General features: G+C 41.6%; 1 protein-coding gene across 3 annotated transcripts in view; it reads left to right on the top strand.

The window, feature by feature from the left end:
• The window catches only part of LOC114877391 (nephrin-like), a 244,880-nt gene extending 231,801 nt beyond the window's left edge, over positions 1-13,079 (top strand). For all 3 annotated transcript variants that reach the window (XM_029189912.2, XM_029189914.2, XM_029189913.2), the window contains 2 exons: positions 9,493-9,723; positions 10,286-13,079. In XM_029189912.2, coding sequence (XP_029045745.1) covers positions 9,493-9,723; positions 10,286-10,641 — 587 coding nt within the window. In that variant the 3' untranslated portion in view covers positions 10,642-13,079. The remainder of the gene's footprint in view (positions 1-9,492; positions 9,724-10,285) is intronic.
• Positions 13,080-13,280: the final 201 nt, after the last annotated feature.

The raw sequence follows: 13,280 nt of genomic DNA, 5'->3' as shown, positions 1-13,280 counted from the left end.
TAACGTCCGCCCGGTTAAGGCCGGCTTCTTTGTTTCACCGGTGTCCGTCCAACGTGTTCTCTGCTTTGTTCGTTCAAAACTTACCTCGGGGTCGGGACACCCATATTTGGTAACTAAGGTTACAGTGAATTTTCCTGGGAGTTTTCTCCACGAATTATATTCAATGATTATCTAAATCGACATACTCGTGAATATTAGAACAGGATGATCAGAGATTGATTTTGGAGGTAGATAGAAACGTCTATAAACAGACATTCTGCTGGGAAACATTCAGCTGAAAATAAGCATCTTCGAGGCGTATGATTAGGAGCTGTAGAGTTCCATTAGCCATTCGAGCAAACGATCTTGAAACCCTCGTGCGACAGGATTAATAACGCATTTCCAGGAGTCAGATCGAAGAGGCAACGAGCGTGAAGCTTTCCGATCGTCGATCACGAAACGAAATGATTCGTCGGGTAGGAAACGATCCCGATACGAGGGTGGAAACAGGGATGTGACGTTGACGCGTATCGACGTGGTAGCTCGCTTAATTTCGGGAAACCAAGCCCCCGGAATCCGTCGGCGAAATTTCGAAGAGAAATTATAGACGAATCGATCCTCGTCGCGAGAGGCTGCACAACGAAATTCCTCGCGAAACGGTGTCGAGGCTGAGGTTGAAAGACGTCAACTGCAACGACTTCTGGATCAGAACTCAAACCCGAGAAATTTCTTCGCTTTTCCAACGTTCCCGTCTGAACACGCTATTTCAACCGTACAATTACTTCGATTAATATTCGGACTTCGCAACATTAGATCGATTAATCATTCTCCGTGTTCGAAGGAGAAAGAGGAAAAATTTCGAATAGCTTGCATCGCATCGATAGTAAACTACTAATTGTAAGTAGGTGCAATTATCCAGCAACATCGTCCCCGGGCGAAAGCGAGTTGCAGGAATAATTTCCTCGAAACCGATTGCCCGCGGGTAGTGTTCGAATTAAAGCGAAATCAAGGAACAAGGATAGAGAAAGATAGAGGAGGGCAAGGTAGAGTAGCGTTAGATAAAGGGCTTGCCATCGACACTAGTGGCATACCTCCCGGTTCGTACGATAATTGAGATCATGGTACTTGGCCTTAAGCCTTCCGAGCCTTCGACGATCGGCCAATCCCCTCGATAAGCGTTTATTATGGACGAGATTCTCAAGATCCGCGACTACATTGCCCTTGGCTTCATCTTTTCTCTCTCTCTCTCTTTCTCTTTACTCTCCTAGCTTTCCCTCTACGCGCCAATCCTCTTCAGCATGCGGGATTGCGCCGGTAATTGCTCCTCGATTTCACCTACGTACACATGGACTTCTATTGTTGCTCCGCATCAGCGTACGCGATCTCTCTCTCGTGTGTGTACACGGGAGGATAGGGCACCGCGATAGGACAGAAAGGAGGGAAAAGGGTGGTTTGTGGAAAAGAGAGGGGGAGCAATCAGTGACGAACTCTCGAGACTGTTCCAACTGATTGCAATTAAGAGGATACCAAACCACCATCGACGCCGCTACTTGACCGTCCATAGTCCACGGTATTAGCATCCAGAGAGAGAATCGCGTGGCTCGTAAAAGGGATCGAACCTCGAGGGGTGAAACGCGATCCTCTTCGATTCGGCTTTTCTACTTGGACACTCGTTGCCCTCTCTGTTTCTCTTTTCATCTTCGATGTTCGAGTAATCAGTTCATACCGCAAACCGTTATTTGTAGATTCGGTGCTTTAACACTAGAACTACCAAAGGGGTAAAAATTACTGATTTCCAGTTTCTTATTTTAAATTATTTATTTTATCCAGGTATTTTTGATTAAAAAGAATGAATGTATATATTAAATTATTTATTTATGGTATATAATATATAATGAATTGAAAGTGTAGTAGTAAATAGAAAGTTATAATAAGACACATAAGTAGTTCAAGTAAATTATATTTCATCCTTTATTTATTTAGTAATCTACATAAATAGAATTTACAATTTTAATTTTATATTTAAAAATTAATTAGATTATTGAATATACATATGTGAAATTTATTTAGAATATATAATTTAAATAATAATAAATTAATTAATATAAAATACTCTTATTATAAATGAAAGTTTACCAAACGTCTAGTTTCTAGTGTTAATTAACCAGTTTACTTTTTCTTATGTATTATAAATCCTTCTCATCGTCCAAGCGATGTCTTCGTCAGGACGAAGAGAATAATTTCGCAGAAGCGTCGGTGGATGCGTCTTGCTAGTAATCCCGGACGAAAGCGATCGATCACGAGGACGAAAGGTAGTCGCGTGAGCGTTTCGTTAATTGAAAACGGCTGACCAACGAGAACCTCGAGTCGTCTTAGCCGTAAAACGAGACAGGACAACATTGATTCGGGTTTAGCTTTACGTTGAAATTAATCCAACTAAGGTAAAGTTAGATCCTGCTGCTGGCTAAGCCGGGCTTTTTGACGACTTAACCAACCACGCGAGATATCCAACCTCCGTCTTACTTTCAACCCTTCGCTAAAAGTCCCCCGGTGACTTTTCCCTGATCTCACCTCGTCGTACTCCTTCTTCCTATTCGTTTTTCCCCCAGCGGGAACTGTTCAAAGTAGATCGATCGTGATCGTTAAGAAGATTTTCTTCTACCTATATTTTACCAGTTCCGGTGTCCGTTCTAAAGAAGGTGGGTATGTGTGTTTTTTTTCTTCTGCCAAATGGAACGGGCAGCCAGGATCTTGACCCCGCGTTAAGACCGATTAGCGATCTAAACTTCGACGAACCTGGAAGTTCGGCAACCCGCTGGGATATGCGATTTCCCCTGCTGCTTCCCTTCGGGAATCCCGTTAGACCATCCACGAGGATCGACGGTATAAGGACCGGTTTATCTTTAGTACCCTGAACAGCAGACGTTTCTTCGCGTGGAACTCGATTAAACTTCCATCGGAACTTTTACGAGACATTGTCGGGGCTTAGGTGGCTATACGATGGCAAAGTATATCCCTCCCCACCTCCCCTCCTTGCCCGTCGCTTTTCAACAAGAAAGAGCCTGTAATCTGCTAAAAACTAGTAATTGATTAAAAAATTGCTGGCCAACGATGAGAAAAATAAAACTCTTCTATCATCGAGATGCCTCCCTGATTGCATAAAAATGTTTATATTATAATTAGACTCGGTGCTATTCTTCGATGGTTAACGGAGGGTGAAATATAGGCAACGATCATCGGGACGAACAGCTGTGCTACGTTTTCTTTGGTTCTTCAATTCATTGGAAGAATCGATCGTAGTCGGCGCGAAGTAAAACCATCTTGACTCGTTGTTGGCACGGTTCGACGCTTTTACGAGAACTTTTACGCCCGAGCTGAGGACTTTCCTGTCACTCAGTCGCGCCCCCGTATATTTCCTACCACGCGTTTCCTCCGCACTCCACAATAAGCAGATCCTTCTATATACGATCCATTCGTGGATACGTACGCGCAACACGATGCCAATAAAACGCCGTGAATCTTTTCTGAATACGTCGTGGTAAGTGCAATAACCGCGTTCGCGAACGTGGAGCGTTTTCGAACACGGATGTAACGAAGATAAAAGCTCGGCATTAGGATTGTAATATGGTGCCCGGTTTACTGAATACTGGAAACTGGGTAAGTATCAATTGAATATATTCAATTGAGCAAGAGAAACTTTATCACACTGAATGATTATCGGTTATCAACTCCGAAATTATTCGATCGTTTCTTTCGTTGAATTTTGATAAAAGATCGATGATCGTTGCTCGGAACGATAGAATTTTTCACGTGAAATCCAAGCACGAGATACACGCGGAATATAAACGGAAAGGGAAAGGTGGAACGTGTAATAGCAGGTGTGTAGCAGTGTAGCAGAAGGTTCGTTACAGAACGGTCGGAGGAAGGGTGAGCGGCTAGAGTGGCTGATTAAACCCGAGGTTTTATGGGCCTTACGCGTCTCGGCAAAATACCTTCCCAGTGCATAAGTACACGCACACAGCCGCGTGACCGCAATCTATTTACATGCATAAATATACCTGTATTATGCATGACACGTATACCGGGGAACGATCGCTGGTAACAGCGAGAGCACCCCGTTCAACTTCCGTTCCGCCAGGTTACACCGATTTTCCTTTTCTCCCTCAATTTCAACTCGACCTTTCCCGATGTTCCAGCATTCGACAAAGTTTCCTGCAAAGTTTTCAACAAGAGGAAGTGAGAGACTGCGATCGTCAACGAAATCGCCAGGGAACGAATATCTTCGGCGATCTTTGAAACCGGTTAACTCGACGAAACTTTCGACAGTGACTAGAGATACAAGAAGACCGGACATGCTTTTCTTCGCGAGGGATCATGATTTTGGAGTCCCAGACATCCTCAGTCCCAGACTATCTTTTTACCAGTCCCTCTCTTACCGCACCTCGAACTGAAAAGACACGATTAAGAACCCCTTTGACTTTATTTTTTATAAATTAATTAAAGTAGTACGAGATCGAAACATTATTAAAATAATTGTAAGACAAACTTGTATTCACTTAATGCGCCTTGGTAAATAAATCTTTTTAAACAAACAATTGAGTTATTATTTAATTTATCAAATTTTCTTTCTCAGTTATTTATTTAATACTCGGAATCTCTTTTCTCAGCTATTTATTTAATTGACTTAAATTCTTCTATCGTTTTAGTTATTCAATGTACTTACCTTCGTTTCTCAGTTATTTATATATAAAACAACTGTTTAATGTTTCATAAATTGCAAATACATGAAAATCAAACTTAAATTAAAACACAGTAATTACTTCCCAATGAGAAGTTTGACCTAGAACGAGGTGCGAACCTCCTCAGTCTTACAGCGACCGCCGAGGGGTGCGGATCAACCTGTCAAACATACATATACTTCTAATTTCCCTTCATAGTTTATTTAATTTCCTTGATTTATTTTTTTCGATTATTAACAAGCTCATCAAAGAAGAATAAAATTTATTCCTTATTTAAGATATTTATTCCTTAATAAAATTTAGTCCTTATGGATTAAAGTCCACCCTTTTCAGTTATTAATTATTTTATTCTCCTTTATGGGACAAATCCAAGCTTCCTAATTATTTAGTATTTTATTTCTCTTTATGGGCCAAGCGAGGACTTCTCTTCCCAGTTATTGTTTATCCTATTCCTACTCTTTATGGACAAAAGCTTCCCTTTGAAGTTATTTATTTTTTTCATTCTTTTCATCGACCTTGCAGGGACTACTCCCAAATCACTATATCCTCGTATCCCTTACATCCCTATATTCCTTACATCTCTGCATTCCTTATATCCCTGCATCTCTTACATCCCTATATTCCTTACATCCCTGCATCCCTTACATCTCTATATTCCTTACATCCCTGCATCCCTTATATGCCTGTATCCCTTACATATCCGCATCCCTTATATTCTTGTATTCCTTGTACCACTGTAAACTCTTTTTAAGTAAGAAATCGTTATAAATTTAGTTCCTCTTTTTAACACCAGAGGGCGCTGGTTCGAGGTCGAGATTTTAGTTCACATTTTTGCCGCAAGAGGGCCAAAAATTCTGCAAAATTTAGTTCCTTTTTCAAAAACCAGATGGCGCTGATTCGAGGTCGAGATTTTAGTTCACATTTTTGCCGCAAGAGGGCCAAAAATTCTGCAAAATTTAGTTCCTTTTTCAAAAACCAGATGGCGCTGACTCGAGGTCGAGATTTTAGTTCACATTTTTGCCGCAAGAGGGCCAAAATTTCTGCAAAATTTAGTTCCTTTTTTAAAAACCAGATGGCGCTGACTCGAGGTCGAGATTTTAGTTCACATTTTTGCCGCAAGAGGGCCAAAATTTTTGCAAGATTTAGTTCCTTTTTCAAAAACCAGATGGCGCTGACTCGAGGTCGAGATTTTAGTTCGCATTTTTGCCGCTAGGGGGCGCTTTTTTCGGGAAAAATTATAAGGGAATAATATAAGGGAAACAGAGTTGTAAGAGGAACAGACGTTTAAGGGATAGGGAGATGTAAAGGATTGAAGGGTGTAGGGGTTGCAGGGATGTAAAGGATTGAAGGGTGTAAGGCTGGCAGAGATGTAAAGGATTGAAGGGTGTAAGTGTTGCAGAGATGTAAAGGATTGAAGGGTGTAGGGGTTGCAGGGATGTAAAGGATTGAAGGGTGTAAGGCTGGCAGAGATGTAAAGGATTGAAAGGTTTAAGGCCTGCAGAGATGTAAAGGATTGAAGGTTGTAAGGGTTGCAGAGATGTAAAGGATGCAGAGATATAAAGAAAGCAGAGATGTGAAGAATGCAGAAATGTAAAGGATGCAGGGATATACAAAAAACAGAGATGTAAAGGATGCAGTGATGTAAGGAATGCTGGGATGTAAGGGGTGCCGAGATATAGAGGATGCACACGGGAGTTATAAAATCAACACGTTTTTCCTCCTAATGAGTTTATTCAATAAACTAAGAAGATAAATACAGCAAATTAAATGAACGCAGAAAATAAAATAAAGTGTATGTATGTATAGCAGGTAGATCTGCACCCGTCGGCGGTCGCTATGAGACTGATGATGTTTCACTTCGCTCTAGGTCGAACGGTTGATGACGGTGCCACAGCCAACTACCTTTACTCGAATCAGTGGCTGTAAATATTTTTTTTTGTTTAACGTGGGGCAATTTTGCATAAGACGGAGGGCGGAGAGCGTTAGAGTATCAGATTTCTACTTACCAAAACCCCTCGGTGACCGACACTGGCGCTAATGAAGGGCTCTGGGGCCTTATGTATATCTCAGGGTTGGTCCGAATCAAAATCACCCCCTGCTGCTTACAGTGTAGCCAACACTGGCAAAGTTTCATTAATAAGTGAGTGTAACGCTTGTGAGTGATAGGATATAGTCTTTGATATCAAAGTACTCTGCTATTTCCATCAACGTGCGTTAGACTGTTGCAGTGGGAAGTGTTTCAAATTTTTGTACTAGGATGCAGCAGATGACGCTCGTTCTCAAGGGACAAATTCAAAACCGCTTGAAAACGAAGGCATGTCTAGTCTTGTTGGATCTGTAGTCACTGCTTTCGAGAAAACGACGCACGGTTCTTGCTGCACGACGAGGCACACTCGTGCAATTGAATGGCTGTCCTTTAATCTTTAAACCTTTAGCCGGGATCGATATCCCTTGTACGTGGATGTTTATGGAAATTCGTATGTTTGAAACAAACAAGCCGTAGAAAGGGCGAAACGTCGCAGGAATATTAAAACGTTTCGTTTCTCGCAGCCAAGTTAGGAAAAAGTTTTTCGCGTTCATTTATTATTCCGTCCAGGTAGCACATCATCGTAGATATAATATCCTAGAGAAATATAATATCTGACGCGCTTTGCTAATCCTCTTGCAATCCATAAATCCCACGGTTGCAACCTACTATGCACTTGCAAGTTAAGAATTAAAAACGTTCGTCATGGTAGGCTAACGAGCACGGGCCGGCCCGGCCAGGCTTCTGTCCCACTTAAATTGCCGTGCAGAGTAGAGCACAGCTGGCCAAGCCACACTGCAAGAATGGAGTTTTGTTAATTATCCGACGAAAACAGCAGGCCCGCTCCCACGCTCCGCCACTATCAAGTAAAACGTCACGTGCGAGAAAACGTTGCCTCGCGAACCCCCACACCAAGAATTAACCTGCAAGATTTTCACCCTGCCTTTCTTTTTATACTTTCTTTCTTTTCCCAGCGAACGTGCCAAAGCCACCTTACAACCTTTCGTTTTCGTATTAAATGCCAACCTTATTTATCGATCATCTTATCGTTAGTAACCCGGATCGGAAGAGAAGCCAATAAAGAATTCTTTCATTCGTTTCCGCGTAGGAAATCTATACTTTTCGAAGGTGTAATAATTTCGATGCTCTCTGCGTTAAACCCTTTTACTGCAAGCTGAAAAGACTTCGCAAACAGGTAACCACGTAGACTTGTTCTACAACAGCACAGTTTTAAAAAACGCTAAAATAACAACGGTCAGCAAATCGCGCCGCTTAGTACACAGTAATTTCCCTGTAGAGATATTTTCAACGCGTTTCTTCTAACTTCATAGTTAACTTAAATCCACGGACAACCGTTTGCGGAGCCTGTTTTCTCTGCTTGTGTGTACGGTTTACCGCGGTGCATTGCCTGTACGTAGAAAAGACGAAAAAAGATGAAAAAGATTGGAGGATAGTAAATAGCCGCGAAAGGACGGCGAAGCAGTAGTTGCGCGACACAGTATGGTTAATCCTTCGCTCTAATTTGCGCTTCTTCAGCCGGTTGCTCAGCGACGGTTTCCGGTTCACCGTGAAAATTATAAAAAGAGAAGCGAGAAAAATCTGGTCTATGGTACGCGCAAGATACATCGTTGCAAACGTACGTTTAAGAAAAAGTCCTTTCTTAATTAGGCACTTGGCTTAGTTAGCTGGTCGAATGAAACTTGTTATCTGAAGGACAATTCCAGGTAAAGGACGCTTTTTAATTGTGGCAGCTCGATGAGAAGAGTTTGTTAGTTAGTTAACTAGTTGGATCGAGAAAGGCAAGCTAAGAAAATCCTAACGAACGAAACTTGCAGAATATTCTTACAACTCTAACATGCTGGCTACTCGATGTATCATTCGTTTATCCTCCTTGTTAACCGATCTTAGGTATTATTTTGGCAGAGGGAGACAGAAGTAAAATATTGTAGTGGTATGTGCTATTAGAGAAACACGAAAATTCTCTGATCCGATTAGGAATAGATAGAAATAAACAAATACTTCCAAATAAATTCATTTTCATTCAATATAATTACCTCAATATTTAATTAATTAATAATTAGTCGTTCAATGATTGCAAAATACTGTCAAAATGACATTAATTACCTTGTCTTCTTCAGCCACTTCTTCACAATATATTGTTTCTATCCCTCTCTACCTCGATAATACCCGATCTTAAGAGAAGCTGAAGAGAAGCTTTCACCTTCTCGTAGAGCAAAGAGAAGAGGTAAAATTGAACGCATCCTTGTTAGATCGAGGAAGATGATGAGGTGTAATCGTTATCGAATCTAGCCGGTTAATTAGACGATAGAGAATTTCGCAATTATCGTTACGTCTCGGCAACGTTAACGTTCGATCGTTACTCGAAAAGCTTGTCGAACGTTTCGTAATGATTATTATCGCGCCATTTGGATCGTTCCGCGGTTACGGATGTTTATTAATGCACTCGGATATAATACGATTTATAATGTTGGCCGAGAGCGAACGATCGAATCGATTATTACAGGGTGGCAGCGCATCGTTTAATTACTACGCCGATAATTTTATATAAATTGCCGTTGTTCATTTGTCAATCCCCAGTTCCTCGTAAATTTCGTCGAAGCTGACTGCTAACGGCGTCGCGACCGCGCTGGAATTTGTTAATTACGCGTAGCTCGTTTAAACGAGCCTTTACTATCTCCCATTACTACTACCTACCACTAATTATCCCTGAATTTATGTTTGTTCAAGGACAAGACGCTGGAATCGTGCTATCACCGTTGATAGGTGTGGTGGTCGGAGCGTTGGTCACGTTGGTCCTGATCATCCTAGTGGTAGTGGTCAGAGTACGACGGGAACGAGTCTCGAAACCTCGACACGAGAAACCGGCGGAACTTAGCGAATTACCTGCGCAACAATATCCGCTGCAAAACACTCAACAAACCGTGGAAACCGATCCCGACGTGATACCAAATAAATTTGGTCAGTTAACGTCTTATTAAGATGACAACAGCTAACTCGTTGTTATTAATCAAATGACGAGGACGCAAAATTACCCAATTACCAGCCTCTGTAATAATCGCTTAGTTAACGGTGAAAATTGGTTAAACTGTAGGTTGTCGGTGAAACGCGGCAACGCTTGTCGCTTCGTCTAAACGATGACTTAATCGGAACCCAACGGTGTTCGTAGAAAATCGAATCGATCACCGGGTCTGGATTTCCAAATAATAGGCAGGAAACGGTCTCGCAACGCGCAGTTAATCTAATTGCGCCGGTGCTACGGGCACACGCCACGATTTGTAGTAGCTGCATGTATAGATTTTATTCAATTACCGCGGCTTACACGGACGCGGCAACAACTGTATATCATCGGAACGATAAAAGAGATAGAACCGATACAACGAGAATATTTTTCACAAAAATATTTTCCATTTACCAGTGGTAACACGCGTGTACCCTTCTTTTTTTTCTTTTCATTGAACTTTAAGTCCCGGTTTCGCGTTACCTTCGTCTAGTCAAACACGTTTCCGATTGGATGTTGCAGAGGGTAGCCTGGTCGAAGTGAGCCCGCCGAGTTATCCAGGTGGATATCCCCCGGGACACTGGGTCACGCCGGGACCTACGCCAAGCATAGACGAGCTCTGCCACAAATTCAGTGGAAGACCAACGGAGCTGAGGTTACCGTCGAGAAGCACGATACCGAGTTTACAGAGCATGTCCATGACGGGAGTGATGGTGGGCGGTGGACAGGGTGTGCTGGTCAGTGGCGCCGGCAGCGTGGCTGGCGTGGGTGGCGCGGTCGGTAGCGGGCAGGGCGTCGTAGTCGCTGGAGAATGCCTGGACGGCGAAGCGATTAAGAGACGATTAATGGCTAACAGGCTGCCAGAGAGTTGCGTTTAGACATTTTTTGCTAACGCGTTCGTCGTTTCCTGTTCAATCGACCTCGACGATTCCCGTAGCCAGTTATCGAATTCGAGCCTCGCCGCGACCACTGACCACCCACACGATCATTCGAATCGCGAGGACACCCTCTTCGAGCACGAACGAGCGAGAGTCGTCGAAAGTTTTATTCCAGGCGAGCAGCTTGCAGACAATCCACTTGTGTGTCGTTGCGAACGATCGTACGAAAGATGCGTTCACGAGAACTCGTCGCTCAAAACTGAGTTCCCCATGGTCAACTGAATGGACAATTGTCCATCAAACGTTTTTCACTTACGATTAGCTTACACGTTCCTGTCCTACTTCTTTTTTCTAACATCGAGAAACGATATCCGCCAAAATGTGTTTCGTAAACGTTTCCTCGATAGTTAAGCAACAATTTTTTGTTTCTGTTTCCCTCCCCGAAAAAGACGCTGAGCGAAACGGGAAAAGAGTTAGGTGAAAAGTTGCTCTCGAGTTTTTCACCTGGGTAAAGAGGCTGCAAAGTTGTCTCCTGCTGTCGACGCAACTTTTCCTTCCTACTGTTTCCCATAGGTCGACTCGAATTCCAATGATCTTCGACAGTGTCTGCTCGCATATTTCTTCTTTCCTACGTGATTCCCGTTACGGTACAAGACACACCCGTGGAAAATTTCATATCACGAACAAATAGCGACAGCTACGAGCAATGTATCGCGGATACGTCAACCACTTTTGAAATTATTAGCGAGAAAGAAATGTTGACGTTGATAAAAATTTCTTCAAACGAATTGTCCATTCGTACGAATGGATACTTGTGAGCTATAGCGGAAGGAAATCGTGGTAGACGTATACCGATCGAATCCTCCAGACATCGATACATTAGGCCAAGGTACCGCGAGCAAAGATAAAAGCTTCTTGAACGACCCCTCTTCCGGTTCCTTCGAATGAAGATGGATGGAGGAACCGCGCGAAAATGTACGTTGGATAGCAGACAAAAGGGAAGAGGGGGAGAGAGGGCTGAGAATATTGACACAAAGGGAGAAAAAGGGAGAGCAAACAAGGGAAGATACAGGGGGAATGAAAAGATAACGCGATGCTACTTTGCTGAGTTGTAGGAAGACGAGTGAAACGCGAGAATTTCGAAGCCGATCAATCAGCTTCGACTGCTGGAAAATATATCTGCAATAGGAGACGCGTTCCGACGCGGTACATGAATTCTCACGTTTTCGATTATTTTCATCAATATTTATCGACAGGGCAATCTTTCAAAATTTCAAAATCTCTCTAATTTTAAATGAAAATTATTCTAAACGAAAATAAAATGGCATCTTTCAAGAATAAAAATGAAAAACTTGACTTATGGCTGTACTGAAAAATTAGATAAAATATTAAGTCATTTTTTTATAAATTTTATCTAATCTGTAATCAAAAACGAATCGCTGTTCTGATTTCATTAAATCCAAACGAGCGATGAACAGGAAAAGGGATAAGGCCGAAACGAGGTGGCACGTAGTACCTTTATACTCTGGTGAAAAATTCAATTTATAAGGTCAGAAATACCGGGCTTCCAGTGACACTTTACGACGAAGTCATGAAGCTTGACGACGAAACTAGGAGTGAAAAAAAAAAGGGAAAAATGAAAAAATGAAAATAGGAGAAAGGTGAGTAAGTGTGTCTATTCCTAAGAGAATGAAGCGCGACGAATTTCGTCCAAGACTCTCGCTCAAACTGCTGGTTCGTACTTTTAATGTGAAAAAGAGAATAATTCTGAAAGAAAACGTTAAGTTATTGTATGCGTGAAACGTCGAGTGTTTCTTTCGATGTACTTAAGAGGAAAACACGAGAAGGATAATGGAAACAGATAAAAAAAAATTAACTAAAAAGTCGTTGCTCGTTAGTTAATGTCATATCGTTGTACATAAGTATGTATCGTTAAAGAATTTTTCGATGAGATCGACTTCGAAACACAATTGCACGAACGTTGATGATCATTTTCATCTTTTTCGATGAAAATAACGAGAGAAGGACGAAGAGAAATTAAAAATCCATGAATGGTAATGGACCTTTTTTTATCGGCGATCGTTCGTTCCGAAAGGGTGAAAGCAACCCTCGAAGTTGCGATAAATATTTTTTACAAGGAATATATTCAAAATTTCAATTTATCCGTGTTTTTGGTACTGACACGCAGTTTACGTGTGCAAACTTTTATAAAAATTGTTGAACATTTACCGTTTGAAATAGCTATTAAACGAAAACGTTTTTTTTTTAAATCTAAAACATGCAGTATTTATCAAAATCGGCGTGTATCGTTGACACTACTGCGAAGGTATTGATTGTTACTCGATAGAAAACATACAGTGAGTAAGAAAAAACATGTGGAATGCAATATTTTATAGTTAATATTGTTTGAGGCTTTTTCGAGTGTAAACCGCGAGGGGGAAAAAAAATATTCGCAACGTTCCGTCAGTTGAGTTCATCAGGGGTTACAACCGAATACCTCGAACAGTATTAACTGTAACAAACCGAGCCGAAACAGTCTCAAAGCTATCGAAATAAACTTTTTTTGAAGCTTCTGTTTTTTTCGAAAAAATATCAAAGCGTACACTTGCAAACGATAAAAAGATGGTTCAATTTGAATA

This window comes from Osmia bicornis, chromosome 15 (assembly GCF_907164935.1).
Source record: "Osmia bicornis bicornis chromosome 15, iOsmBic2.1, whole genome shotgun sequence".
Taxonomy (NCBI): domain Eukaryota; kingdom Metazoa; phylum Arthropoda; class Insecta; order Hymenoptera; family Megachilidae; genus Osmia; species Osmia bicornis.
Note: the sequence above shows the minus strand (reverse complement) of the source record. Positions and strands in the feature narration are given on the sequence as shown.